Source organism: Phacochoerus africanus, chromosome 13 (genome assembly GCF_016906955.1).
Source record: "Phacochoerus africanus isolate WHEZ1 chromosome 13, ROS_Pafr_v1, whole genome shotgun sequence".
Taxonomy (NCBI): domain Eukaryota; kingdom Metazoa; phylum Chordata; class Mammalia; order Artiodactyla; family Suidae; genus Phacochoerus; species Phacochoerus africanus.
Genome location: NC_062556.1, coordinates 75,856,115 through 75,883,336, shown reverse-complemented (window position 1 = coordinate 75,883,336; position 27,222 = coordinate 75,856,115). Strand labels below are relative to the sequence as shown.

Sequence of the window (27,222 nt, the reverse complement as noted above, 5' to 3'; positions counted from 1 at the left end):
GAAAGTAATTCACCCCAGGATTCTAGACTCAATAAGAATAGCCCTCGAAAACAAAAGTGAAATAAAAAATGTTTTTGGACAAACAAGAAGGAGGAAATTTGCTATCATAAGTCTTGCCTGTGATTTTTTTTAAGGTGAAGAAAATGATTCCGGATGAATAAATGAAAACGGAAGGAAGAATTAAGGATCCTAAAATTAAATCCCTGGGTAAGTATAAGTTCTAAGTTGGGAATGTATTATAGACATCATTATTATTATTATTATTATTATTATTATTATTATTATTGTTTTGGCTGCATCCACAGATTGTGGAAGGTCCAGGGCCAGGGACTGAACCCGCACCACAGCAGCAACCTGAGCCACTGCAGTGACAATGCCAGATCCTTAACTCACTAGGCCGCCAGGGAGCTCCCTTATAGACTTTAAGTCATGTGTAGAACAGCATGCCAGCATTAACTGCAAAAGTCAGAGGGGTTATGTGGAACTCAGAGGTTCTAAGGTTCTAGCAGTACTAGGAAATGACAAAAGTAATACAATTTAAGATGAAATAAATTGAGGATTCATGCTTTATTCTCTAGCAAAAGTACAAAAAGAATATGTATCTCAATCTCTAACAAAACCAAGGAAAGCATAAACACTGGACCAACAGAATCCAAACCCCACCCAGCAGTGGGCGCTGCCCTTCCACAGCCGTATAGCAGGCGCTGTCTTTATTTTCCTGCTGCTGTGACCACACATACTCTGTCTTTAGATCAAGCACAAAATACATCCATTCTATATTTCTTCTCAATCCTAAACTCTTTTCAGCGGATTTTCCTAAGGACCAAAAATAGATATGAGGTGTGACCCTCTGCTAAGACCTTCATAATAGGAAAGATTTAGAGATTGAATCACTCCATGGAGGCAGCACCCATCTGCTGATCTGAATTAGGCTTGTGAGGAGGGATTTTGACATCAAATGTCCCGAATCCCCTGAATCCTTGCTTCACTAGGAAGAAAAAGCCCGCTATCTCCCCAGAGCTTCTCGGTATTTACTAAAAATATCTGAATTCTCAAGCACATTGTAACAGGTGAAACTTACACACACAAGGCACTAGAAGGCACTTTCTTAATGAGGATATCGATGGCTTAAATAATGTAGGGACACAGAAGAACACGGTCTTCGAATCAACCGCCGGGAGCTGTCTACACTTCCCTGATAAGCAACAGTTTGCCTGATGTTTGCAACAATCAACTAACGCTCAGAATAAACCCTCTTATCGAGAGAGCCCGTGGACGTTTGTTTGATATTATGGAGATGAACAGGAATGGAGTAAAACCTAATAGGGATATAAAGGAAATGGCATACATGAGATGCTGAAATAGTAACATTATTGATCTGCATTTAAAAATGCCACAGAATCTTCAACAAAGGTTATGTCTTAAACAAAGGTTAAGATTCCGTGTAACTGATAAGACGGCAATTGACAAACTTCTGTGTCATTGATTCTGTGACACTTGATAAGTCACTGCTTTCAACACCGTGACATTCAGTAGGCATTTTAAAATTATGATCTGTGAAACAGTAAACAGAAGATCTGAAGATGAGCAAAGCATGCCCTGACAGGGGATGTTTAATCTGCTTTATTAAGATGGATTAAATTTATCAAGTCCTGAGGCCCAAAAGTTGTATTTGTCACAGACAGCAAAAGAGCTTTAGTATTTTCGAATAGCAAATAAGCACAACGATGAATGTTATTTAAATGGTGGTCAAGTGATATACAAGATATAAAAAGTCTTCATAATATTTTCCAGCATGGTACAAACATCTAAAGTATTTTTGTCATTCTTTAAATTTCATATCCTATAGATAGGAACAAAAACCCTTCGACTTCCCTTACCATTATTTGATAGTTCATCATAAATTTAGTGTTATCACTAAAAAGGCAAGAATGGTTTTCTAACACAAATTTAGCTTCCGTATTGAAAGGGCAGCCATTTCTTCTCAGAAAAGGTACCTCTGGGATCAGGGATTCCCCTGGCAGTGTGGACCTGGAGTCAGCGGGCTCCACTCAGGTCGTATTTCTCCTGACTTGGTGGTGGGATAAAGGCTCTGCCGTGTTGGCGTCTTTTCACTTCCATCTTACTTCCTGTTGCTTTCAAAATGCATATCTCCTCGTCATATCACCACTCCAGATAGCTTAGTTCCTTATTTTTTGAATGTTTTATAGAACCGTGTTTTGTTTTTGTTATTTTTTGCCTAATACCATTTATTTCATGTTCCCCAAACAGGCTAGATTAATTCGAGAGGATACAAGTATGGGTCATGCCTCTTGAGTGGACCTAAGGAAGGCCCCTGGGATGCTGGCTATGTGCTCACTTCTGATCTGGGCAGTGGCTTCGTGAAACATGTTTGTTTGTACAAGTGCATGAAGCTGCGTACTCCAGATCTGAACTTAAGCGATACCCCCAGTCAAGTGTACAGCAGCGCTGCCCACATCATCATCAGCTTTCCGAATCTGAAGGCGAGAGCCGGAGCTGGGAAAGTAAGAAGGGTTCCCCACCCATGAACCTCTGGGGTTCAACATGGTAGGGCTTCTGTGCTCCATGAAAATGAACTTTGGAAGGAACTTTGAGACATGCCAACCATGTAAGTGTCTTAATATCTTCACATGGCAGGGAGATGGTCAACAAAAGGGGTTGTTAATGTTTTTGTCTGCTTTTACCTTTTACCTGAGAAAGGGGCTCTATGAAGGAAGTGGAACCAAGCAGGACCTGTGGGCTCCTGGGCACAAAAGCCTTTCTGTGCCCCCTCCTTCCCCCCATTTCCTGTCTGTAGGGAATGGGCTTCAGCCACTCTGACCTTCCCTGAGCTCCAAAGGAGGAGAAGCAGAGACCAGGCAGAAGCAGTCAAGAAACAATAGTGCAGACTTGGGGCAGGATCCTGATTCCCCCTCAAGGGTTACACAGAAGAATATCTTCGAGCTCTCCTGCAGAACTGCAACCCCCGCCAAATGGAAGGTGTTAACTACTTGATGAACATTCTTTGTTCCAGAAAGAAGGTCAAGGGTGCAATAGCCTCAAGGACCACCAGACCAGTCCTGGGAACCTCCCCCCAGCTCTGAAGAAGAATTAAGCTTGCCTCCACCCTGATCCTTACCTGTGACCCTATTTTCCATTCCCAAACTAGAAGACCACTTCCTGTTCTCTCCCAAAGGGGGGCACCGTCTTTAGGGCATTAGCCCGCTGTGGCCTCTTTTGCCTGACAAAGCTGTAAAAGACACTCTTTTTTTCCTTTGCTCAAACCACTGTCTCCATGTTTCCAGTTGGCACCAGTGGACAGAAGCCAAGTCATGACAACAGAAGATCTGGAGATACTTCAAAGAGGTGGTGACTTTTGATGTAAATATTGAAAAATGAGATGGGCACTGTGAGACTTGAAGGCTATTCCAATGAGATAAACTCAAAGAGCCTCTGCCCGGCAGACCCTTATCACCCCAACAGTTTTACTGCAGCTGTTACGAAACTCTGAGCCCCCTCTCACTCCTCTTCATCAACCTGGCCCACTCCCTCCCATCCCATATTAGTAAAAGTATTTGGCCCACTCTTCTCCCCACCCCATAGGGAAATTATGCACCCCAACCAACCAGCAGGTGTATCATAAGACCTCTCCTCTCTCCTTTGTCCCTGGGCTATAAATACTGACATGACCATGAGCTTGGCACTCCCTGATCATCAGGAAGTCATCCTGCTGTGCTAGAAGCATCTCTTATCTTAGTAAACTCTTCTTTCCCTTCACCTTGCTGTGAGTCTGGAAATTCTTTTTCCAACCCAGACACAGACCATAACAGGCACCATTTGGAAAGGGGGAGCAAAAAGGTCAGAGGAGGCATAGCCACAGGGATGGATATAGACAAGTGACAGGGATGGCACTGAACCTCATTATCCAACAGGGGGTCACACACCCATGGGGACTTTGACTCTGGTTTGAGCAGCAATGGATGGGTGATAAGCCAGGACTCTCCAGCTTGGAATCCTGAATCTGCCACCGAATGGTTATATAACCTAGAGCAAGTCCATCAGCTTGCTCACCTGTGAAGGAGGTTCTCAGTAATCATCTACCCCAAGAGGATGGGCGAGGGTTACCTGAGCAGCAGGTGTGGATGCCTTAAAAATGCAATGAGTGCTCTATAAGTGTGGGCAGTTATGATTTCGGCATTGTTAGCTCTTTGACTTGAGAACATCCATAAACATTCTGAATTGTCATTATCCTGGTGACTCAATCAGGTAATGCCAAATGAAAGTACTTCTCACAACTTGTGGCTCCATACAAATATGACATAGCCTTTTCCTTCCTTGTTAACAAGAAGACCTCGAAATACTGAGAAACACACTGGACTGATAACATACCTATGATTTAGATAGGATTTAAAACTAAAGAATGTCCTGCCAGGAGAAAATGATGAAAGGTCTCTTTTGAACTTTGGTGTAAAAAGGCAGAAAGAGATTTTGGTGAGTAATTTAAACAACTGTTAAATGTTTCTGAAACTGGAATCTGTATATAGATTTCCAGGGGTCCTCAAGCCCTTGGGACAATCTAAATTGTTTTCGCATTTTTACGATGTTTTTTGAAAAGTAATGTAATTGAGCTTTGGATCACTAGGTCTACTTTTGAAGTGAGTGCTCAGCGAGATTTCATTTCCTGACTTTGTATTTTATTTACAAGCAGATCGACACAGGTAATATTGCTTATAGTGTTTTAGTTAATAAGCAAAGAGTCGATGGATTTAATATTCAAATAAGGCATTTTCCTCCAAGGTAGGGTTGAGTGATCTGATACCGTAGGGTAGGTTGTCCAACCATTCAAACAGAAGAAGTGATAGACATGGGTAAACCAAAGGTCTGTGTCAAAGGTCATACATAGGTCTGAATCAGTACCATATTCATACTGTCAACAGTAATTGCAGCTCAGCAAAACAAAATCATATCTAATATAAATGTTGTGAATTTTAATGCTTTTTGCTTCGTAAGTTTTTGTTTCACTGGATTTGTACACTTGCTTCACTTTAATAGCTATAAGGAAAGCAGAAAGGATGAAGGGATTTTATGTAGTGATGTGTGTATATTTAATCAACATTATAATAATTTAAGAAACGTTAAGAGTCAAGGAATCTTTTTATGATTTAAAAAGGCTCACATACATTCTGTAAGATGGAATAATGCTGATCTATATGGGTCGAATTCCTCGCAGGTGAAATGAGCGACTCTTTAACAAGACTAAGGGTGTCCTTTAGAGCCCCAAATCAATCTCTCCACACCACAACACCTTCAGTGCACTTACTCAGAGGGCTTGTGTGGACTCAAGGTAGGAAATTCCGGCTGTTTGAGAAAAGGGACCAATGTCACGACAATGTGTCAGACTTGTGGTTTCACTGTTTTTGAAACTTAGGGGCCGTTAGGCATCTTGCCTCTTTCAAGGAAGGGAAGGGAAAGGAAGAGAGAGTTTTGAGCAACTCCAGACTGTGGATGAGCTCTCACAACCCGAGACGCAGTTCACGTCTCATGGATTTTCCACTAAGACCCCACCAAACATTGTAAAGACCTGAGAACTTAAAAATTCTCTGCTGCTCTGAAACCACATAGGACATGCGGGGTCTCGGACTCATTAGTTACTCTGAATTCACATGTGTTTGGATGGGGCTGGAGAGCTGGAGAGTGGGGTCACTGAAGAGAGAGGACAGTCACCCTAGAACTCAGGGTGGCCGAAGAATGCAATCCCGTAAGCTTATCCCGCTCTATGGTCTGAATGTGTGTGTTGCCCAAGTTCCCACGTTGGGATCCTATGTCCAAAGTGATGGTATTTAGAATAAGACCTTTGGGAGGTGGTGCGGTCATGAGGGGGGAGCCCTCATGATGGGATTAGTGCTCTTAGAAAAGGGTCCTCAGAGAGCTCCCTCAGTCCTTCTGCCATGTAAGGACACAGCGGGAAGTCCGTGACCTGGAAAACAGACTTTGCCCAGCCACACTGGCACCCTGATCTGACCTCCAGCCTCCAGAACTGCGAGAAATAGGCTGGTTTGTTTGTCAGTCCCCCAGTCTGCACGTTTAGTTACAGCTGCCCAATGGACGAAGACAACGTGTGCCCAGAATTATTACTTTGGAGGGCATGGGGGGAAAATGGTACTATTCTGTAACAGGTGCAAACTCAGGCTTCTTGACTACCTGTCAGCTGAAATGTCTTTGAACACAAATTGGCTGGTGGAGGATCTAATACTATGCTTGGAAATTATTCTGGGATGTTTGTCTAAAATATGACAGGTGAAAGAGATCTGGAGGCTTCCGAACTTGGGGTCCACTGGATCCAGTGTTTCCTGGGAGCTGGGACCATCTCATCCTCCACGGCCACGGGAGGCTGGGTGGTATTACCTGAGGGCTACACTTAAGGGAAGGTAAGAATTTTTAATTTACCCCCTCCTGTCCGTTTGGACCTCAAATGTGGCCTGGGTTTAGCCACAGCCCCATTCTCTCCGTTCTGCACACCTCCCAACAACCCAGTCCATGCTCCCAGAACACGTGAGCAGATACAGAAATGATCCGGGTCTGAATTCGTGTCCAATGGGCGAGGGCCCCACCTCCTTTAACAGAAGATCCCCTTCGTTTAAACTAATCCTTAGAAAACGGTGCTACTGAAGATGCCGGTGATATGCGCCGGACAATTCAGCATGGGGGCTAAAAATAACAGGTTTTTAAAATATCCTATTAGCTATGCTATGCTAATAGGATATTTAAAACTTCAAGACATGGGGAGTTCCTGGCACGGCGGCGCCATGGGTGAAAGGATCCAGGGTTGCTGCACCTGTGGCATAGGTTGCACTTGGCGCCGGGATTCAATCCCTGGCCCAGGAACTTCCATATGCCTTAGGTGAGCCCATAAAATTTAAAGTAAAAAAAAATTCAAGACCTGAATCTAGTCTCCAGGCGCCCCCCCACCCCCACCCCTTCACCACCCCCAACTCCAGATTCGTAAAATGATTTTTGTCTTATAAGGTCCAGGCAAGACCAACTAGACATGAAGATAAGAGTTTGATTACGTGACGTGAAAGAAACTTCCTGCAAGTTCTCCACCTCAGAGTGGGACAGTTATAATCTGTCCACTTACTTTCAGGGGTTAAAAACCACGAAATCTCTCCCAACCCAGAGGGAAATATAATAGGATGTAAAGGCTTAATGAGGTTTATTAGATATATATCTATTTACTAATTCTTAATGATTTTCTATTGTGTCATTAACAGAGTCCTACGACATGAACTAATTAAAAAATGAGATACGAATTTTCTTCACTTCCCGTGGCTATGCTTTTCTATGAATAATATTAATGCATGTAAATTAATAATTTGCTGCTGATTTTTACCTTAAGTCTTTCCCTTCTAGGATAAAAATAGCCTTTGTTAAATAATTCATATGTAAAATCATGTTGCTGTTCATTTGTCACAGAATTGATTTTTCTATTGACTGTTCACCCAAAGGTGAAAAGAGGCATTTACTGACATTTATGGAAATTAAAAGAAGGAAGCTTTCTGGGTTGACTGAATAGTGAATATTAGCGTTTCAAATGCAAATCCCATTTCCACTCGTGCTAACAAGATGTTGGAGGAGAAACATTGAAAAATGAAATGTGAAAAATCGGTTTGTAAAACCCAAGCTTACCTAAATAGAACCCAATAATATAGCTCAAAATGAAATGCGATTCAAAAAGTCCTCTTTGATTAAAGGGTTGTGTATCTCCACACTTTAAAAAAAAATCAGGAAAATGATCTGAAAGCGAAACAGTATTTCTGGTTTAGGCAGAACTCAGTTGATCCTTCTTAATTCAGAAACAGTCATTTATACAGCAATCCAGTTAAGTTCCTTCTTCTTGCTATTTTGTTCCCCTTTTTTTTGCCCCAGGGTTAAAAAAAAGGAAAACTATCTCTTAAAAGGAACAAGTTCCATTGGAAACAGTATCTGTTCCACAGGCAGCAAGGGAGGCAGAGAAGATTTTAATTTTTTACCTTATCTGTCATGTTCATTTTTTTTTACTTAACCACTGTCTTTTATTTTTATAACAAGGAATACTATATTCGAACACATTTAATACAATTTTAGGAACATTTATTTGCATGCTGCAGCCGATTTTAAGTCATAGCTCAGAATAAAAACAGATGCCGATGAGTGGATGAAGGCTTCTTCCTACTGATGGAAAGTTATAAAATAGAAATTTATGATTGTATGTCGCATGATATAATTAATTTGTGATGTTTCAGGATATGCACTTTGTATGAGCTCTGGTCTCTTACCTTGATTCATTTAAAAAACATGGCAGGACCAGTATAAGTGACTAGTAGCAAAAATTGATAACATATATTTAGAGTATGTTTCTGGAATGACGTATGGTAACGGGTTCAAATAGAGAGAATATATGCAAAAGCATCGATCTATTATATTGGAAACATAGACAGTAAGAGTATAGCAACTCCTTTAAAAATATTTTTCTTGGGATTATGTGGGAGGCTCACTGCAAATACCAGGAGGTTTCCTTAAGGACAAGTAATTTACTAGATTTTGTCTCTCCAGAGAAGAAATCTGTCCCTGTAACTGATTGTTCCGAAGGCTTCAAGGCCGCCACCTGGCCCTGGCCTAAGTAGTTGGGTCCATACCCCTTAGCACGTTATGGGAAGCCCTGCATGTTCGGACCACGCTAATTACTCCAGCCTCCCTATCATGCGTCCTTCCAGTGAGTCTGTGTGCCAACCGGATGCATGCAGGACACGCTCTGTAATTCTGCCTTCTCTGCACCAGTACCTGTCTGTCCGCCCAGATGAAGAAAAGCTCCAAGTCTCCAAAGCCCATTTCAAACATTATATTCACGGTCTTTTTTTTATATTTCTAGAGCCTTTTCACATGTCCTTAGAGTAGGTTCTCATAACCACGTGAACCAAGCAGGTTAAGAGGTATTAGCTTCTTTTTGTAGATGCTAAAATTCATCTTCAAAACCCACACTTACTCGGCTAGCCAGTGGTACGTACAGTCTGGATTCAAATTCAAGTACATTGAGTTTAGGCGACCTTCTTAATTATGTGGACTTCCAGGAAGTGTTCCTTGTCGGCTGATCAATTAACACGTGTACCTTCCGTGACTGTGACACAGAAAGCGCTGTGGTGGAGTCTCCAGGGCTTCATCACACCATGGGACCTGCTCCCTCAAGAAGCGCTCATTCCAACGAAGCAGCAGTACATAAGATCATAGAGTTAGCTGACTAAACATGCTGAAACAGGACAGGAACGCAGACATGTCCCGAGGAAGCAGAACACCAAATGACTAGTAAATTTCAGACTCAATGATTTCATTGGAAAACAGCGGAGACATGACTCATCTCGAGGTAATATGGCCAAGAAATTCCTATTGGGCCGTGGGATTTGTTTTGGACTACAGGACGAGTAAGACACAAAAAGAGTAACGACTACCTGGGTTGCGTGGTATGGGGCTTGGGGTTCGTTCTTTTGCCTGTGCCTACACTGACAACTTCAAAAAAACACACAAGGGAAAGGCACTGTGCCACGCACTGTAAACTTGAGAGTTCGCCTGGAACCCGCAACAGCTAAGTCAGAAAGGAGGTCAGAAATGGCTGTGAAAGTGGGGAAAGTGAGGCTCACGACCATGGCAGCCAGGTACTCGCCAGCCTGCAGAGAAGGGAGGGTCCAAGTTCAGGGCACCTACGCTCATGGTCCAGTTAGTTCGACGGGCTCTTCACTTGCCCAGCTTTGTAGGGCACCGCTCACCTGTCAACGGATTCATTTCTTGACATGTTTTTCCGGAAACAATCACAACCTCTGTGTTATGGTATTAAATATAATTAGATAAGAAGGAGGAAACTCATTTGGTGAAATCGAATCCTAATAAGACGATTAGCCCAAATCAAATCGACCTTAAAAATCAACTATAATTAGGAAAGGGGCATAGCTCAGCCACTCCACAGAGTGTGGAACTTACTGCCCGGGAAAAACATTTTTTCGTCATGTCATCAACCTTGAGTCTCCCTCCAAAGTTGAGTCACCCATGAGTCACCCACCTGGGAACTAGAGATGAGAGGCAGCTCCTTCTAATCACTGAAGGCACAAAAAGGCCCTCAAAGTGACAGACCTTTTTTCCAGGGTGCCCACCTTACTATAGAGAGCTGACTTTGTCCCTGAGTAAGATCAAGTCTATTGATTTTGAGGAATTTCTGAGTGACCAGTTGGTAAGAATCCCAAGCTTGGGTTTTACATATTTATGACTCGGTGGGCACAGCAATGATCATGGTTTTGTATTAAAATGTCTGATGAGTAGCATTCCAGTAATTCTGCCATCACAAGACATGAACAGGCATGATTTTTATCATCATGAAGAATAAAGATGGCTAAAGAAGGGCGGCCAGACTCAGCTAATTAAGTATTATAAACGCTCAGCATCATGTAAGACATTCAGCCAAATACAGATCAAGGGTGTTAGTTACAGTTACCCAAGATGCTATAACAGGCAAACCGCAAGGACCAGTGGACAGAGACACCCAGGAGGTACATAGCTCACGTTAAAGCTAAAATGGGTGTTTCTGATCAGCAGATGACCTTCCGCATTGTCCTGAATGTACTTTGTATCTCCCAGGGTCGTGGATCCAGATGCTGGATGGGAAAGGGCACAGAATACGTTAGGCAAAGGGAAGTCTGTAAGGACCACGTGTGGAGGCAGCTCCCATCACTGCGGCTCCTGTTCCATTGGCTGGATCTCAGTCACGTGACCCCTCCTAACCACAAGGATGCTGCCGAACACAGTCTCGCTGGGGCTTCAAAAGACATGGATGTGGTGGGCTCTGTGTCTGCCAAGGTGGTACGTGGGGTTAATGGCAGAGTCTCTAAGACTCAGTCATGGCAAAGCTAGTACTCGACAAAATAGGGAGAGGAAAGCAGATGCCAGGAAGGATTAGGAAGAAAAAGAGACAAGATCTTGCCAAAGTAGGCAACATATGAGAGAGCAAATCTTCTAAATCAAGACTTCTTTCCAAAAATAGATAACAAAAGTCACCTGCAAGGGTATAAAATTAATTTAAATCCACTTGGGCTTCAAAATCTAGGCTTTTCATATCACTGACTTCATGACACTTCATCCTAATATCATAGTTCATCTGCTTGAGAACCTATTTCTGACAGTCAGAAATATGAAATGACAGTTTCAAATAGCATGATCACAGAAATCAGAGAAGAATCAGGTCTTCGAGGTCTACTAAGGTCGCAAAATAAATTCCCTCACCCATGCTGGCTGATTACGTTTCAGCACAATGGAAAACTTTCTGTTCCTTTAGCCTAAATTTTTCTTTCAAATTGTCAGGCCCCATTAACGCACAGAGAGCTTACACATAACAAGTCCAACTCTGGGGCCGAAGTCCCCAGGTATCAATCTACCAAGTCTCTCTTATCTGGAGTAGGAATAGTGCTAGCTGTCTCATGTTTTCCACTTCCAGAAAAGGCAGATGTTTACCTTCGACTTCATTTCTGAGCTGCCCAAAGTTTCCAAACCCGGTGGATGGTTGGAAACAAGGACAAGGCAAAGACAAGGCAAACGTAACTGGGATTTTACGTTTCACCTCTTGTTGTAGTTTGTCTGTTCCCATTTTCTAGAATTAACACAGAGCTAGTGGTAGTTTCAATTGTTCTGTGCTTCAACATCCAGGAATGCGTAGCGCTGCTCCACTCAGCCACACAGGCCATCCCGAGATCCTGGACTTCCCCTGCCCCGGCCCCCCGTGCTTCCCCACCTGGCGGCCTCCCCAGACCTCAGCGCAGCCAACCCGGACCCTCTAACCCCATCTTTGCTCGTGAGGCTGTTGTTGTCCACCTGATTTAAAACTGCCACGGAGTTCCTGCTGTGGCTCAGCGGGTTAAGAACCTGCCTAGTATCCATCGAACGCAGGTTCGATCCCTGGCCTTGCTCAGTGGGCTAAGGATCTGGCTGTTGCCCTGAGCTGTGGTGTAGGTCGCAGACGCAGCTCTGATCAGCCCCTAGCCGGGGAGTTTCCATATGCCGCAGGTATGGCCCTAAGAAGAAAAAATTAAAAAATAAAAATAAAACTGCCACACGACCCAACCTTCCTTCACTCTCATCAATCCCCGTCCTGCTCATCCTGGTTTCTGTTTGTTTGTGTTTGTTTTTTGATTTTAAGAAGGACGAAAGGAACGAGAATTTAGAACTGTGATGAGGTTTTTAAACAAGGAGAAAGGGGATGTGCAGAGAGATGACGAGCCCTTTCTCCTCTTTTTTTCTCCTTTCTTTTTTGGCCACGGCATATGGAAGTTTCCAGGCCAGGGACGGAATCGGAGCCACCGCTATAACCTCCGTCGGGGCTGCAGCAATGCTGATCATGAACACAAGGCAGCCCGGCGGGCACACCTCCGTTTTAAAAAGACAGTCACAAGTCACAATTCCCTTATATGTCTTAGCATCGAATCTTCCTCATGGATAAGAGACAAGGTCTTCACTGGAAAAACATTACGCTTTTGCGTCCCTTGAGAATATGTACGCCGTGCAATCGCATAAAGCAAAAAAATACCCAAAACGGCATTTGTTTTTACTATTTTCCAAGTTTCTAGATCGCTGCACAGGATATGTCCCTTCTCGGTGCAAAACGCTTCCATTTAATTCCTGCCTTCAAATTAATCGACTGCCTTCCTCTCTTGCACGCAATGCGGAAGCCATGAGCGATGCATACTGATTTCCAAAAGCTCAGCTGCGGGCAAGGGATTTCTAAGCTGCATTTCCTTTTGTCTGTAGCTTATAAAATAAGGGAAAAAAATAGAATTCCTTTTGAAATGGTTCTCCAACTCCTATCCCCTACCATGTGTTGAAAATACCCCTTAGCAATTAAACTCACGGTGTCCACGTTTTGTCATTTATCTAACACACTGTTTCTTCGCACGCTAGAGTTCCAGAAGAATGCACCTGACACCCGACACGAAGAGAGAACAGAAGCACCGGGTTTCCTGCGTACTCTGCCACTCTTCCTTTCTTTGATTTGTGACATTACAAAAGGGTTTCTTTGACGGTTCAGTAAAACAAACCACGTAACAATCTGTTTCTTGATGCGGCTCCATCGCGCATTGATTCCTTTGCGGCTCTCAGGGGCGGCTGCGGCGGGAGGGAGCTATTAGATACTTCGCAAGCTCTCAGACGCTGGGTTTTGCCAGGACTTTATCAGAAGCCATCAATTCTTCCTCACCGTGAATATTCGAAGCTGAGAGACCTGAACAATAACTTTTCGTGCTCTTTAAAAACCAGCAAAAGACTATAACACAACGTTTGGCAAGAGAGGCGATAACGGCCCACAACGCAAATCAAAGGTCAAAGACCACGTGGTCTCACTGTGCGGAAGAGATGGCGAGGCGAATCGCAGGGCGTGACGTGCACACCGGCAGCCCGAGCCTGAGGATGTAAACGCGAATCACTGCGGCTCAAAGAAAACGTCATCTCGTTTTTCACTGTCAAGCGTGGGCCCCTGAGCAGATGCGTGACCGGCAGTTTCAGGCCGAGGGTGGGCGCCCCGCACTTCATTGCGTCTGTCCCTCTGCTGCTGTCGGGTGGGCCCCTCCTGCTCTGCTCGGGCTCTCGCTCTATTTAGCATCCCTGGGCTTCCCGGCTCAGGTTCCCTGGCCTCCCGAGCAGCAGAGGATCACAGCCGCCTCAGCACAAACACCAAGAGGTCACTCTAGGTTGGCGGATATCTTCTCAGGACTTCCTTCCACAACCCCGACTTCCCTCGAGGGGACTGCATCGCCCAAAGGACACACACTTAAAAGTAAGGATTTTACATGTCACAAAACGGCAAGGAGACCAATGGCATGGCAGTTTTATAAATGCTGCCTACTTCTAAAGCTAATCTGGAGGGGCTTCTTTAACCTCTAAAATTCCAGGTTTGAGTAGCGGGACGTGCCACAGAGGCCCCCCCCTGCCAGGACCAGGAGGTGGAATTCCATGAGGTCATGCCTTCGCTGCTGGCTTCCCTCATGCCCTGTGCTGCCCAAGGTCATGACTGTTTCATCTCGCTTCACAGCCTGGACCAGCCAAGCCTTCTACACAAGGAGCATAGATGAACAGAGGCACGTACGCGCTATGGCTAGCATCTCAGCTTTCCCTGCTTCCAAATATCTGAAGTAAAATGAATTTTTACAACTTTTGTGTAAAGTCATTCCATTTTGCAAACTAATTTTAAAAACATGATGGCATAGAACCTCAACTACATGTCTACAGCCTGTACCTTGAGGAAAGAAACTATTTATTGAGGGGCTACCTCTACTAGAAAATGGCTCACATCCACAATAAGAATAAAGAATTTGCACGCTCTGTGTAAAAAACATTTGTTTGGGTATAAGGTGAATTTTGTGGATAATGACACTAAAATCAAATTCGTGTGTCAGTCCAAATTCTTATTTGCAAGCCACAGAAATGAACTCTAGACATCTGAACAGGTGAACGCCTCCTCAGAGAGCAAGATGAGGACGCAAGGTTTAGCAGGAAAGGTGTGGCATGCGGGCTGGCCAAGGTGAATGCAGTGCCAGGCAGTCGCAGACACAGGCTGATTAAGGTCTGCGGCCACTTGAGGGAGCCACCAAGGCCAGATGAGACGCCCAAGGTGCCGTCCGTTCTCCTTTCCATTGCGTGTCTCTCAATCCATAATCCGTGGTTGACAGGTGGAGAGCCCACCTCACACGCACTTGCCCTAAAGGAGGGGGGTGGACTCCTTCACCCTGTGTTTTCCTTGGGTAGGTGCCACACACGGTCGCCAGTGTAAAGGCAGTCATCATCAGCGTCCACAACAGCTCCTGAAGATTGCTCTCCTGACCAGAAATTCTTTACATTTTATGTCAACGTTGGATGACTCCTCCGTCGGTTTTAATGAGTTATGACAAGTTCATTCTCAGAAGCAGGACGCAGGCTCTTGACATCCAAACTCTGCATGTCCCCTGTGATCTTCGGCAAATTACCAAATCCATTCCTTGTGTTCTTTAGCTACAAGAATGCCCACACCTTTTGTCTTCCTTAAAGGGATTTCATTAAAATCACTGATAATGCTAATTAAATACAGACATCCTCAAAGAGGAATTCAATTTTTAGTCAACGTTTCATTTTACTGCTATATGCCCCATCAGCTCAGGACTGATTTTATAGACTTCTTTAATTGCATTACTAGAAAATCAAGAACGCGGTATGCCCAGATGTGTCCATATTTCCACCATACGGCTCACCTAAGGGGCATTTATGCTGAGGGATGTGTGGCCATTCAACCCACAGGCTCACCTAACAGTTATAGGTCCCTGACGTCGACATGTGTGTCCTGCCACAAAAATACACAGCAGGCGCAGAAGAAAATGAGCCTGGTTTTCCATTTCCTCAAATGAAAAAACAAACAAACAAACAAACAAAAAACCTCTGGGGGATAACTGGAGATGGTTTGCACTTGAAAACAAGCCCTCCTGGAAAACCGGGAATGGCAAATCATTCTTGACAACCTCTCTCATCTCTCTTTGCTTCTTAGCCAAACCCACGAACAACCGGAGGGAAAGTTCCAGAGGTGGTTATTTCATGCACCTTCTTTCAAAATTAATGCTCTTCTCTGGGAACCTCAGGGTAGCAGGAAGGATGGCTGATGGCCCTTCCACGGTGCTCTAACAGACAGGAGTCAACCCGATCAGGAAGATAAAGCCCACGTTCTTTAGGAGCAGGTCCCCGGGAATTACCATAGATAAAGCATCTGCGCTTCTTACAAGGTAAAGTAAATGCATCTCTAAGGAACAGAGGGGAGATGGGGACAGTCTATTATTGCAAGCAATCAGCATCGTCCCTCTTTCAATGCCCATGTATCAGTGTAAGTGATTTCAGCAGACTGCCTACTCTAAGATTTATTTTTAAGATTAAAATTATTGATTTTTCTCACTACCTCATCAGTGTTATTTAGAAAAATCTCAGCTGATAACATAACTGTGTCTACATCATGTCAAATATCCAGATGAAACTGATCCTGAGCTGGAGAGTTAGTTTCCTGGAAACGTCTAGATACTTGACTCAGGTTTTAAACAATTTGAGTGTAGATAGTTGACGTAATAAAAGTTGCTCTAAATCAACTATACTTTAATTAAAATTTTTAAAAAAATTTAAAAAGTTGTACTGTAACTTCATGCAAAATGATCTTGTTGCCAAAGCAATAATCTTTGAATATATTGATAATAAATTTCTGATATATAATCAGCTTCAATGCAAAGTCATATTTTTTAAGATAATTATTGAAAACAGTACTTTAAAATTCAACATAAAAAGAACACTAAATTATGTGAAACCAATCCTTCTTCTTTCTACAAACAATAGTTTCTTTTTTATCTTCTTTATTTTGGGGAACTTTTTGAGGCCAAACACATCACACACACACCTGAAATCACCGAAACACACCAAAACCCAGTTTTGTGAGCCGAGATCTCATTTTGCTTTGAATTTGGATTACCTGGAATTTGGAAGCAGTGACTGAGATATGACAGCCCTGCCATAAAGCCACAGGGCTTCAAGCATTTTGTTTCCAGGCGGTTGTCACCTGAAGTCTTCCTATTTTAGCTGCGGTCAAGGGCCGAAAACACCAACATTCAGTGGACGTAATATCCCCTTCACTGCATAGTGATCTTAAAATACCACAACATAAATTATGTCTATAACATTTCATTTCAAACCATCTATTCATGTTTATTTGTTTTGGACAGTCTTCTTCTTTTTCTTTTCTTTTTTTTTTTTTTGAAACCAGAAGAAAATGGGTCGGAGTCAGCTGATAGAGAGGGGAAAAAGGAAAGCTGAGTTGAAGAAACTTACTGCAGAGTCGAAAAGAACTGTGTTCCCAGTGCACAGAGAACAAACACTGTGGGTCCCACCTGCATGCATCTCCCACTGCACCTGAACGTGCGTTACAGCTGGGTTCACCTCGAAGGGGACACGGAGGGGTCATTACCTGAGTGGTGTGACTCTCTCTATGTCTCTGAAAGGATGAGGTTCCGCTCCCAGACACCCTGGAGAAACCATCTTCAGGTAAACCTGTGGAGGGCAACGCAAAGCAGCCGTTAAGCTGGGCACCCTTAAGCCGGGTACTCATTGAACCAACTAAAACTGTGACATCTCACAGATGGAAATGAAGCTCAGGAGCCATGCATGCAATGACACGGCCAGCTCCCGCAGCAGCACGGGAACACCATCTGATACAGGGGCGGGGAAAGATGACACGGTCGAGAAGAAACACATCATGGCCCAAAAGCGAGCGAGGACGTCCTGGAGGGGAGAAGGGGAAGCTTTCAAAGACTGAAGGTGGGGAAGAGAAGCCCGTGGACAACAGAGGGTGGCACTTCCTGGGGCTGCGAGCTGTAGCCCCTTCTCGGGGCAGGAGGGAGGCAGAGGCCACAGGAGCCAGTCCCCACCTCGGCTCCATTCTGTTGACTGTCCTTCATTCCAGGCACAAAGGGAGGGAGGCGATGGGGGGGCATCCCATGAGGAAAGAGTCAGGGTAGGTGCCACCAGAGACCCCCATCCAGAGCCAGCTTCACGGGGTGAGGAACTTCACACCCCCTCACCCACAGAGGGACAGACACACTGACGAGGCCCCAGAAGACCCTCGTGACCCGAGCAGGGCTTCGCAATTGCAGCTCGGCTGACACTTGGGGCCACACCCGTCTCTGCTGCGGGGCTGTCCTGGGCCTTGCAGCGTGTTTAGCAGCCTCACCTTCTCAGGTGTGGCAACCCCAAATGTCCCCAGACGTGGCCACACGTCCCGGGGAGCAAAATCATCCCCAGCTGAGAAGTACTGTGAGAAAGGAATCGATCAAGAAAGTACAAAAAAATAAAAAATAAAAAAAAATAAGGAGTTCCCGTCGTGGCGCAGTGGTTAACGAATCCGACTAGGAACCATGAGGTCACGGGTTCGGTCCCTGCCCTTGCTAAGTGGGTTAACGATCTGGCGTTGCCGTGAGCTGTGGTGTAGGTTGCAGACGCGGCTCGGATCCTGCATTGCTGTGGCTCTGGCATAGGCCGGTGGCTACAGCTCCGATTCGACTCCTAGCCTGGGAACCTCCATATGCCATGGGAGCGGCCCAAGAAATAGCAAAAAGACAAAAAAAAAAGAGAAAGAAAGTAACCCATAAAAATGAATAAGTTAAAAAAATAACTATCCAGGGAGTTGGTGTTGTGGCTCAGCAGGTTACCAATCTGACTAGTATCCATGAGGATGTGGGTTCGATCCCTGGCCTTGCTCCGTGGGTTAAGGATCCAGTGTTGCCGTGAGCTGTGGGGTAGGATCCCATGTTGCTGTGGCTGTGGTGTAGGCTGGTGGCTACAGCTCCGATTCCACCCCTAGCCTGGAAACCTCCATATATGCTGCAGGTGTGGTCCTAAAACAAAGAAACAAAAACTAGCCAGTGAAAGTTCAACCTAGAGAACCACCAACTCTGAAGCGAGTGCTCGGCTCATCTGACGTCCTCATTAACCAGTCGGATGCCACTGATTGAAACACCCATGATCCCCGATTTAGAGGCCGCTGGCTCACTGCACACTTTTCCAGTTATAACAGCAAGTGAGTTTCTCCGGGAAGCCCACACGACCCTGGTAACACATAAGAAGACCTCCCCAAGGGTCTCCTGTTCCGAATCCCAACACCCTGGCGTGGAAGGGTTAGTTCAGGGAAACCGGGCAGAGCGGCAGCATCTGGAAGGTGACAGACCTATGGAGGGGCGGTCACAGGGTGCCTGGGGCCTGGGGCCTGGCCATAAGCAACAGCGAAGCTGGCCAGAAGACTACTGCGTCAGGTGTGGGGAAGGTTCCGACCAAGCAGTTAGCGTCACAGGGTCGGGATCAAGACAGGAAAGGCGGTGGGAATCCACGGCCCGGCACAGGCTGGTGTCCCAGGCCACCGGGTAAGCAGAGTCAGCAGTAAGCGGGAGTCCAGGTAGCAGGGCAAAGCGGAGAGTCTGGGATTCCCGTGAAAGAGGAGTCTCGAAGTGTGAGACGGGAGCGGAGGGCCCGCAGACAAGCAAGACAAATGTCCATTTCTGGAGAACCCGCTTCCCTGGACGTCTCACGGAGACCAGGCGCCTGGGGAAGGAGAGGAGAGCTGACCCATTTTTCAAAACTAAATGATCGGCTAGGAGTTCCCGTCGTGGTGCAGTGGAAATGAATCCGACTAGGAACCATGAGGTGGTGGATTCCATCCCTGGCCTCGCCTCGCTCCGTGGGTTAAGGATCTGTCATTGCCATGAGCTGTGGTGTAGGTCAGCAGCTGTAGCTCCAATTTGACCCCTGGCCTGGGAACTTCCACATGACGCGGGTGTGGCCCTAAAAAAAAAAAAAAACAAGAAAAGAAAGAAAGAAACAACAGACAGTTTATAAATAAATAAATGATCAACTAGAAGTTTCTTCTGAGTCAGAACCGAAACTCGGCTTAGTGAGGATAACCTCAGAGCCAGCTGGATGACTCGCTTTTCACAGTGTCAACTCCAGCTGGGAGCTGTCTAAGCACCTACTGAATAGAGCCCTGGGAAATGCAACCAAGGAGCGAGGGAAGCCCTGCCTCGAGGAGCCCAAATCTTACGCAGGGGACGTAACAAGACGACTTAAGGATTACTCCGAGTGCAGGTGGCGTCCGGCAGGATCCCGGAGAAGGAGGGACTCGCTGTGCGGGCGGGATTAGAGCAAAGGGTGGTGCAGATGCCGGAGGCTGTGGTCCTTCTAGGACGGGGAGCAAGGTCAAAGGCGAGGAGGGCCTCCCCGGCCGAGGGGACATCCGAGCAAAGGCAGTGGGATCCAAAATCACTCCCCGCCCTCGGGGGGTGGGGGGGCCTAGAGGGTGCGGTCCAGAAGTTAAAGGACCACCCCTGACAATTCAGAGACATCGGGCCACAGGGGAAGGCCATGGGCGTCACTGGAGAGTCTGAGAGAAGCTGTGGCACCAGTTAGCCCCACAGGGGCTAAAAGACACCTCTCACCTGTTGACCGAAGAAGGGTCTGGGCAGATGGAGTCAGTGGGGGGAGGCGAAGATGCCAGGGTGGGGAGCCAGGTGGTGACAGCGCGCACGCAGGGAGGAAGGAGGGGGACGCTGGAGAAACCACGGGAAGGGCGTCTCCTCCTGGGGCAGGAGGAGCTGGGGGGCTCCTGGACTGAGGGCTCTGGGGTGGTGCTGACCTTTAAGGTGGTAGCAGGTGGATGAGGGGGCCCTGTTTCAGCAAATACTCTGCAGGACCCTGAACCCCAAGAAGTAAAGTAACAGCCAGAAGCCCGGAAGGTGCAAGGAAGGTTAGGCAGGATTTCTTGTTTTATGATCAATAAAACACTTTTTTTGTTGCCATATTTGAAGCAGTACTTTTTAAAGGCAAATGATCTAAAAATGACACCAAAGGCACACACCATGAAAGAAAAAAGATGTACTAGTATCTCTATTTGAACATTAAAAATATAGTTTAACATACCCCCCCCAAAATAAATAAAATGCAAAACTTAAAGGCCAATACAGAGCATTTAAAAACACCAAATCAAAATAAAGGACCTACTGTCAGATTTTAAAATATGGGCAAAGAATATGCATGGAAAGTTAGAATAGAATAACAGTACTTCCCTTTTTGTTTGTTTGTTTTATGGCCACAACTGTGGCATATGGAAGTTCCCCAGGCAGGCTAGGGCCCGAATCAGAGCTGCAGCTGCCAGCCTACACCATAGCCACAGCAATGCCAGATCTGAGCCGCATCTGTGACCTACACCACAGCTCACTGCAATGCTGGATCCTGAACCCACCGAGCGAGGTCAGGGATCGAACCCAAGTCCTCATGGATACTAGTCAGGTTCGTTTCCGCAGAGCCATGACAGGAACTCTGGTACTTATTTTCACTAAGTAGTCAACAAAATGCACATCAGACTCTAATGATGAACCCATTCTATCTATCAAAATAACAAGTGTTTCAAAATTTTGATTACAGAAATTTCATGCACATATCCAAGTCAAGAGAATATGGAGTGAAATACCATGTACCTATCACCAAGCTTTGGGACTTTCAGTATTTCAAGCTTCTATTTATCTATCTTCCATCTATCTTTTTAGAACATTCCAGAAATTCTGTCATTTCCCCTGTGAAGCCTTGAGCATGTGTCCCTCATGTAGCTAAGGGGACACTGCTATGCAAAGGCACCAGAAAACCCCACAGCCTTGGGTACAGTCCCACTGGGCTACCCATAGGCAGAAGATTCCTGGCTGGAGCTGGCGGACATTTAAGCGTCATCTGCCCTTATTCGTTGACTTCCCTTGGAAGTCGAGTGTCCCTCACAGGATTAATGGTTCACACGTACTTACAACTGCACCATGGTCATCCTCAAAAAGTCTACAAACAAGAAATGCTGGAGAGGGTGTGGAGAAAACGGAACCCTCCTACACTGTTGCTGGGAATGCAAACTGGTGCAACCACTGTGGAGAACGGTACGGCAATGCTTCAGACAACTAAAAGCAGAATTACCCTAGGACCCAGCAATCCCACTCCTGGGCATCTATCCAGAGAAAACCATAATTTGAAAAGATACATGCACCCCAACGTTCATCACAGCAGCGTTTACAATACAGAGACATGGACGCAACCTAAGTGTCCACTGGCAGATGCGTGGATAAAGGGGTGGTACATGTACACACAACGGAATATTACTCAGCCTTAAAAAGAAAAAAAAAATGCCATTTGCAGCAACATGAATGGACCCAGGGATGATCACGCTGAGTGACGTCAGACAGAAAGACCAATATCATATGACAGCACTGACATGCGGAGTCTAATAAGCATGATGTGAAAGAACTTATTCACAAAGCAGGAACCGACCCAAAGATTCAAAATCAAATTTGCAGTTACCAAAGGGGAAGTGCGGAGGGCGGGGGCTACATCTGCAGGTGGGAGTAACATACATACACGTTACCGTATATAAAATAAGTATCAAGGACCTATGTATAGTCCCGGGAAAGCCACTCAATACTCTGTAATAACTTATAGGGGAAAAGAATCTGAAAAGAATAGATACGTGTATCTGTATATTTGATTCACTTTGCTATAAACCTGAAACACAACCGTTGTAAGTCAATTGCACTCCGACTAAATTTAAAAGGAAAAAAACCAACCACCACCTAACTTTCTCTAGTTTCCTCACAGGCACAGGCTTCTCCCAGACCAGATGCTGGGGTGCGAGTTTCCAGCACACACGGTCCTGTATCCCTTCCTCCTCAGAGTCTCACTAGGGCAGCAACACCGTGCCCGTTCTTCCCCGGAGGTCCGCCCACACGCCCCAGCTCCCATTCACCCCAGAGGCTCCAAATCGTCATGCCTGCCCCTCAGCTGACCACCAGCGCAGACCATCGACCTCACCTGTGGGTCTGACTCCACACACGTGTGTCCTGGGGTCCGTGTGTCAACAAGGCATTGGTTCTAGCCCGTGTGGTCTTGGAGAGCTCCCTCGCTGCTTAGACCTCATCTGCCCCGTGCACGTCCTTTTCGTTTCTATTGGATAAATGCTCAGGGATCTTCTAGCTCTAAAATATTTCCTCTGTTGTGCCAACTGTGTACGGGTGGTGCTTCCTGAGCATTCATTCGTGCTGCTGTCTTCCTCCTGAATCCTCATAACCATCCCCCGAGGAGAATCCTCTGAGGGTCCCCATTTTTAAGCAGAGAAAACAGAGAACTGGAGAGATTAAGTTACTTTCCCAGGGTCACAGAGTAAGTAAGTACCAGGCCTTGGGTCTGAACCTGGGGCAACGGGAACCACGGACACTGCCCAGAAGTGGCAGCGCCAGCGGTTCAATCCAGCCGCTTTCGACCTGACTTTTCAACTACAGTGGAGGAAAGTGAACTAAGTGAGGTCCAAACTGGAAACGATTTAATGTGACTTCAAAATATTTGTAACTAAAAGGAGGCGTGGGGCAGGGCTTTCTGAAATGCCTCGAGGGGCTTGTTTTCTTTACAAAGCTACCTTCTGCTGCTCAGAATAGGTAACTGCACAATATTCCAGACCGTCAAGTGAGACTTGCTTCCTCTGGCAGTTAGGCTTTTTTCTTCTTCTTCTTCTTTTTTTGTTTTGTTTTGTTTTTTTTTTTTTTTTTTGCTATTTTAGGGCCGCACGTGTGGCATATGGAAATTCCCAGGCGAGGGGTCCAATCGGAGCTGCAGCCGTCAGCCTACACCACAGCCACAGCCACGCCAGATCCAAGCACGTCTGTGACCCACACCCCAGCTCACAGCAACACCGGATCCTTACTCTACTGAATGAGGCCAGGGATCAAACCCCGCATCCTCTTGGATACTAGTTGGGTTCATTACAGCTGAGCCACACGGGAACTCCTGGCAGTTAGGCTTTGAAAGCAGTATGAGTTCCAGAGAATCTTAGACAATTTCCGAAAACAAGATGATGCTACCTGATGGTGAGTAGACCTCATGGATTTCAACCAAAGGCTGCTTTGCTAAGTGGTCTGGACCTGTCTGGATGGACTTGCAAACCGTCTCACCCGGTGAACCATGCCGGTTATCCTTCCAACACACCAAGGATCAGCGTGGCACAAATAAAAAGAGATAATCTTCACGTGATGGTAAACATAAAATCAAATGTGATGACTGCATTTCTTCATTGCCACTTTCCTTTTGAGGCCCAGCAATAACATGGACAGCCGTCGAGCAGCAAGAAAGAAAATCATACTGAACACAAAATGGCCCAGACAGAATTTGTTGCATCTATATTTCCCCCTAAATAAACATATCCCTACAACATTCTAGCACTAAAAAGTGTTCTCTAATCCAATGATAAATAACCCCAAGTCCAGGGAATAATTAAGTATACAAAAAAGATCTAAGTCTGTGTTCACGTCAGTAAAAGGATGGCAATTAAAGTAAGTGATAGCTATAATTACCCACACATAACTATATTTCAGCAAATGAACAAACAGATAATTATTTCTGGGAAGCAGAGGTGGCGCGCAGATACTGGCATTCCAGAGAAATCGTTTCCTTGAAAATAACACGATTTCGGATTCAATTAAAACTTCAAATTATTTTAAACATTTATTTCCATCTCGTGCCTTTATTTAGAAAGCTTACTGACTATATGCAATGGATTGTGAGTCCGTACTACTAACTGATTTGAGTAGGGTTCTTTTTCTCCTTCACGTTTTAGGGCCAAGCCTGCGGCATAGGGAAGTTCCCAGGCTAGGGGTCCAACTGGAGCTGCAGCTGCCGGCCTCCACCACAGCCACAGCCATGCGGGATCTGAGCTGCATCTGCAACCTATACCACAGCTCACAGCAATGCTGGATCCTTAACCCACTGAGCAAGGCTAGGGATTGACCCTGCGTCCTCATGGATACTAGCCGGGGTCGTTTCCACTGAGCCATGATGGGAACTCTGTGAACTGGCTTTATTTTAAAATCTGGTTTCTGTAAGCATTTAAGGGGAAGAAGACAAATCTGTGTTCTAGGGTTGGAAGTACACTCTCCATTACCTACTGAAGCTTAGAGCCCAGAGATCCTTCAATATTAAATTTTATATGACTAATTTCAGGCGAACTATCCCACAAAAACCTCCATTTGGTCTAGAGGGTTTTTGTTTGTTTGTTCTGTGGGTTGGGGGGAGGGTTATTCTGATGTTTAGAGTAAGACTCTGAGTACACAAAAAAAGAACTAAGTTTTGTGGGACTATTTCCCAAGCCATAGCTTTGGCTTGTGACTCAAAACACAGACAAACTGAGTATTTTGGTGAAGGAGTTTCTATTTTCTGTCTCCTTATGTCAGGATAAGCGTCATCCGAGGTGAGCTAAGGAGAAGCCACGGCGTGAAATTCAGTCAAGTGAATGGGTGTATGGCCCACTTTCTTAAATATTTGTGCATTCGGGTTTTTTTTAATTTTTAAATTTTACTATTTTATGGCCACACCAACAGCACATGGACGTTCCCAGACCAGGGACTGAATCCAAGCCACAGCTACAATCTACGCAGGTCCTTTCACCCACTGCCCTGGGCCGGGGATCAAACCTGCACCTCTGCAGCAACCCAAGCCACTGCAGTTGGATTCTTAACCCAATGTGCCACAGCAGGAACTCTTGTGTATTCCATTTTGATCATCCAATGCATTTAAAATTCACTCTTTTTGTTTAGTGGCCATCCTTAAATACTCCAAGATTGAAAGTAAAAAAAAAAAGAATTAATCACTTTCTTACTAGATATATGCAAGCTTTATGAAATATTATTTCATCATTTACTTTTTTACTATCACTCAAATTCCTCTGTTATTGTTTTAGGAATATTTAATTTCAATATCAGGGTATACAATGTTTTTGTTATTCTCATCTTTTTGCAAAAGGTTATCATCAGAGATTTCAGAAAGCAATAGCTTTAAAAGAAAGATTATACCCTTGTTTCCATCTAAACACACCCACAAAAATCCAAACATTACACATTAACATGGCAAGTTCACAAAATGCCTATTTTTTTTTTCTTCTAGGAAGTTCCCAGGCTAGGGGTCTAATCAGAGCTACAGTTGCCAGCCTGTGCCAGAGCCACAGCAACTCCAAATCCGAGCTCAGTCTGCAACCTACACCACAGCTCACAGCAACACTGGATCCTTAACCCACTGAGCAAGGCCAGGGATTGAACCCACAACCTCATGGTTCTTAGATTCATTTCCACTGCACCAAGACAGGAACTCCCCAAAATGCCTATTTTAATCAAATTGGGGTAATCCACTATAAACACTCAGTGTTATTCTAAGGGTGAAAAATGGGGAGCTAATTCTAATAATACCCAACAAATAGGCTTGGTTATTTTATTTTATTTTAATTTTTTATTTTATCATTTCATTCTATTTATTTTTCTTTTTACGGCTGCACCTGCAGCACATGGAAGTTCCCAAGATAGGGGCTGAATAAAACTGCAGCTGCAGGCCTGCACCACAGCCATATGGGATCTGAGCCACAGCTGCAACCTACGCTGCAGCTTGCGGCAACACTGGGTCCTTAACCCACTGAGTGAGGCCAGGGATCGAACCTGCATCCTCACAGAGACTATGTTGGGTTCTTAACCCTCTGAGCCACAATGGGAACTCCTAGGGTTGGTTATATTAGTCATGGTAATCCTATATGATGAGAGATGCCATGCATTTCGTACAATTAGTGACCAGCTGTAACGATGCAGATATGCATTTGTTGACCCAGGTCTATACTCATGAGAGTCCCATGGAAAAACAAGCAGATCGTTAAAACTGCACACGTAGCATAACTCCAACTTTATAAAAGCAAAACCAAATGTATAAACACACACGTATATTTGTGTGAAAAGAGAATTCTACACGAGTTCAAAAAAGAATGTTAGACCTGATGAGAGTATTTCTAAGTAACAGAGGGAAGGGTGGTTTTTACTCATTCTTTATTCTTTCCTGTATGTTCCAAATTGTCACATAGAACATGTATAGTTTTTAGAGCCTGCCTAAAACGAAAACAGCACACAAACGGTAAATATATTATTGAAGAAGGATGCTCAAGTCAGAGCGAAGAAACCCTTGCAGAGGCCTGTACGGTGGAGCCCCGCCAGCCTGCACAGTCTTTGTCTGTTCTTAGCGGTAATAAATTTTTGGTAACTGCAGCTCCCTTCTCTAGAAATCTTTATTGCTGGCATAAAAGTCTTTCTGTAGCTTCCCAGTGTCATTTCCTCCGATGGCACCCAAACACCTCTGTCCCGTGAGCCAAACACGTCTAATCGTTATATGTAATCCCTGCTTAATATGATGGGGTAGCATATTCATAAACACGTTGAGGCTTTTTCTCTGTGTGTGTGATTAAAACAATCTCTTTTTCCGGATTCCAACAGAACATTCTGCATTACCCCGGGGTCCTTAGTGCTGAGCCTGAGCAAACCCTGCCCCAGTCAACCATCCACCTCGTGGCTCCTTCCAAGCAAAGCGAGACTCGAGAGGAGAACAGTCTGGCTGGATTTTGTCCACCCTTCATTTGGCCCCTCCTGCCAGGCAGGCTGGCACTGAATATCTTTGGGTGAGCAATGCACTCAGATGAAAAACTACATCCCCCATCCTTACTTGGACCTGGAGGGAACCAGAGAAAGGATGCTGAGGCAGGAATCTCAGATGGGCATGGGTACCACTGTC

The 27,222-nt window shown here is 45.1% G+C and overlaps 1 protein-coding gene across 1 annotated transcript in view; it reads right to left on the bottom strand.

Moving 5' to 3' along the window:
• MYO16 (myosin XVI) overlaps positions 1-27,222 on the bottom strand; it is a 421,162-nt gene that overhangs the window by 3,671 nt on the left and 390,269 nt on the right. Inside the window, exon 33 of the mRNA XM_047756311.1 lies at positions 17,030-17,112. Coding sequence (XP_047612267.1) covers positions 17,030-17,112 — 83 coding nt within the window. The remainder of the gene's footprint in view (positions 1-17,029; positions 17,113-27,222) is intronic.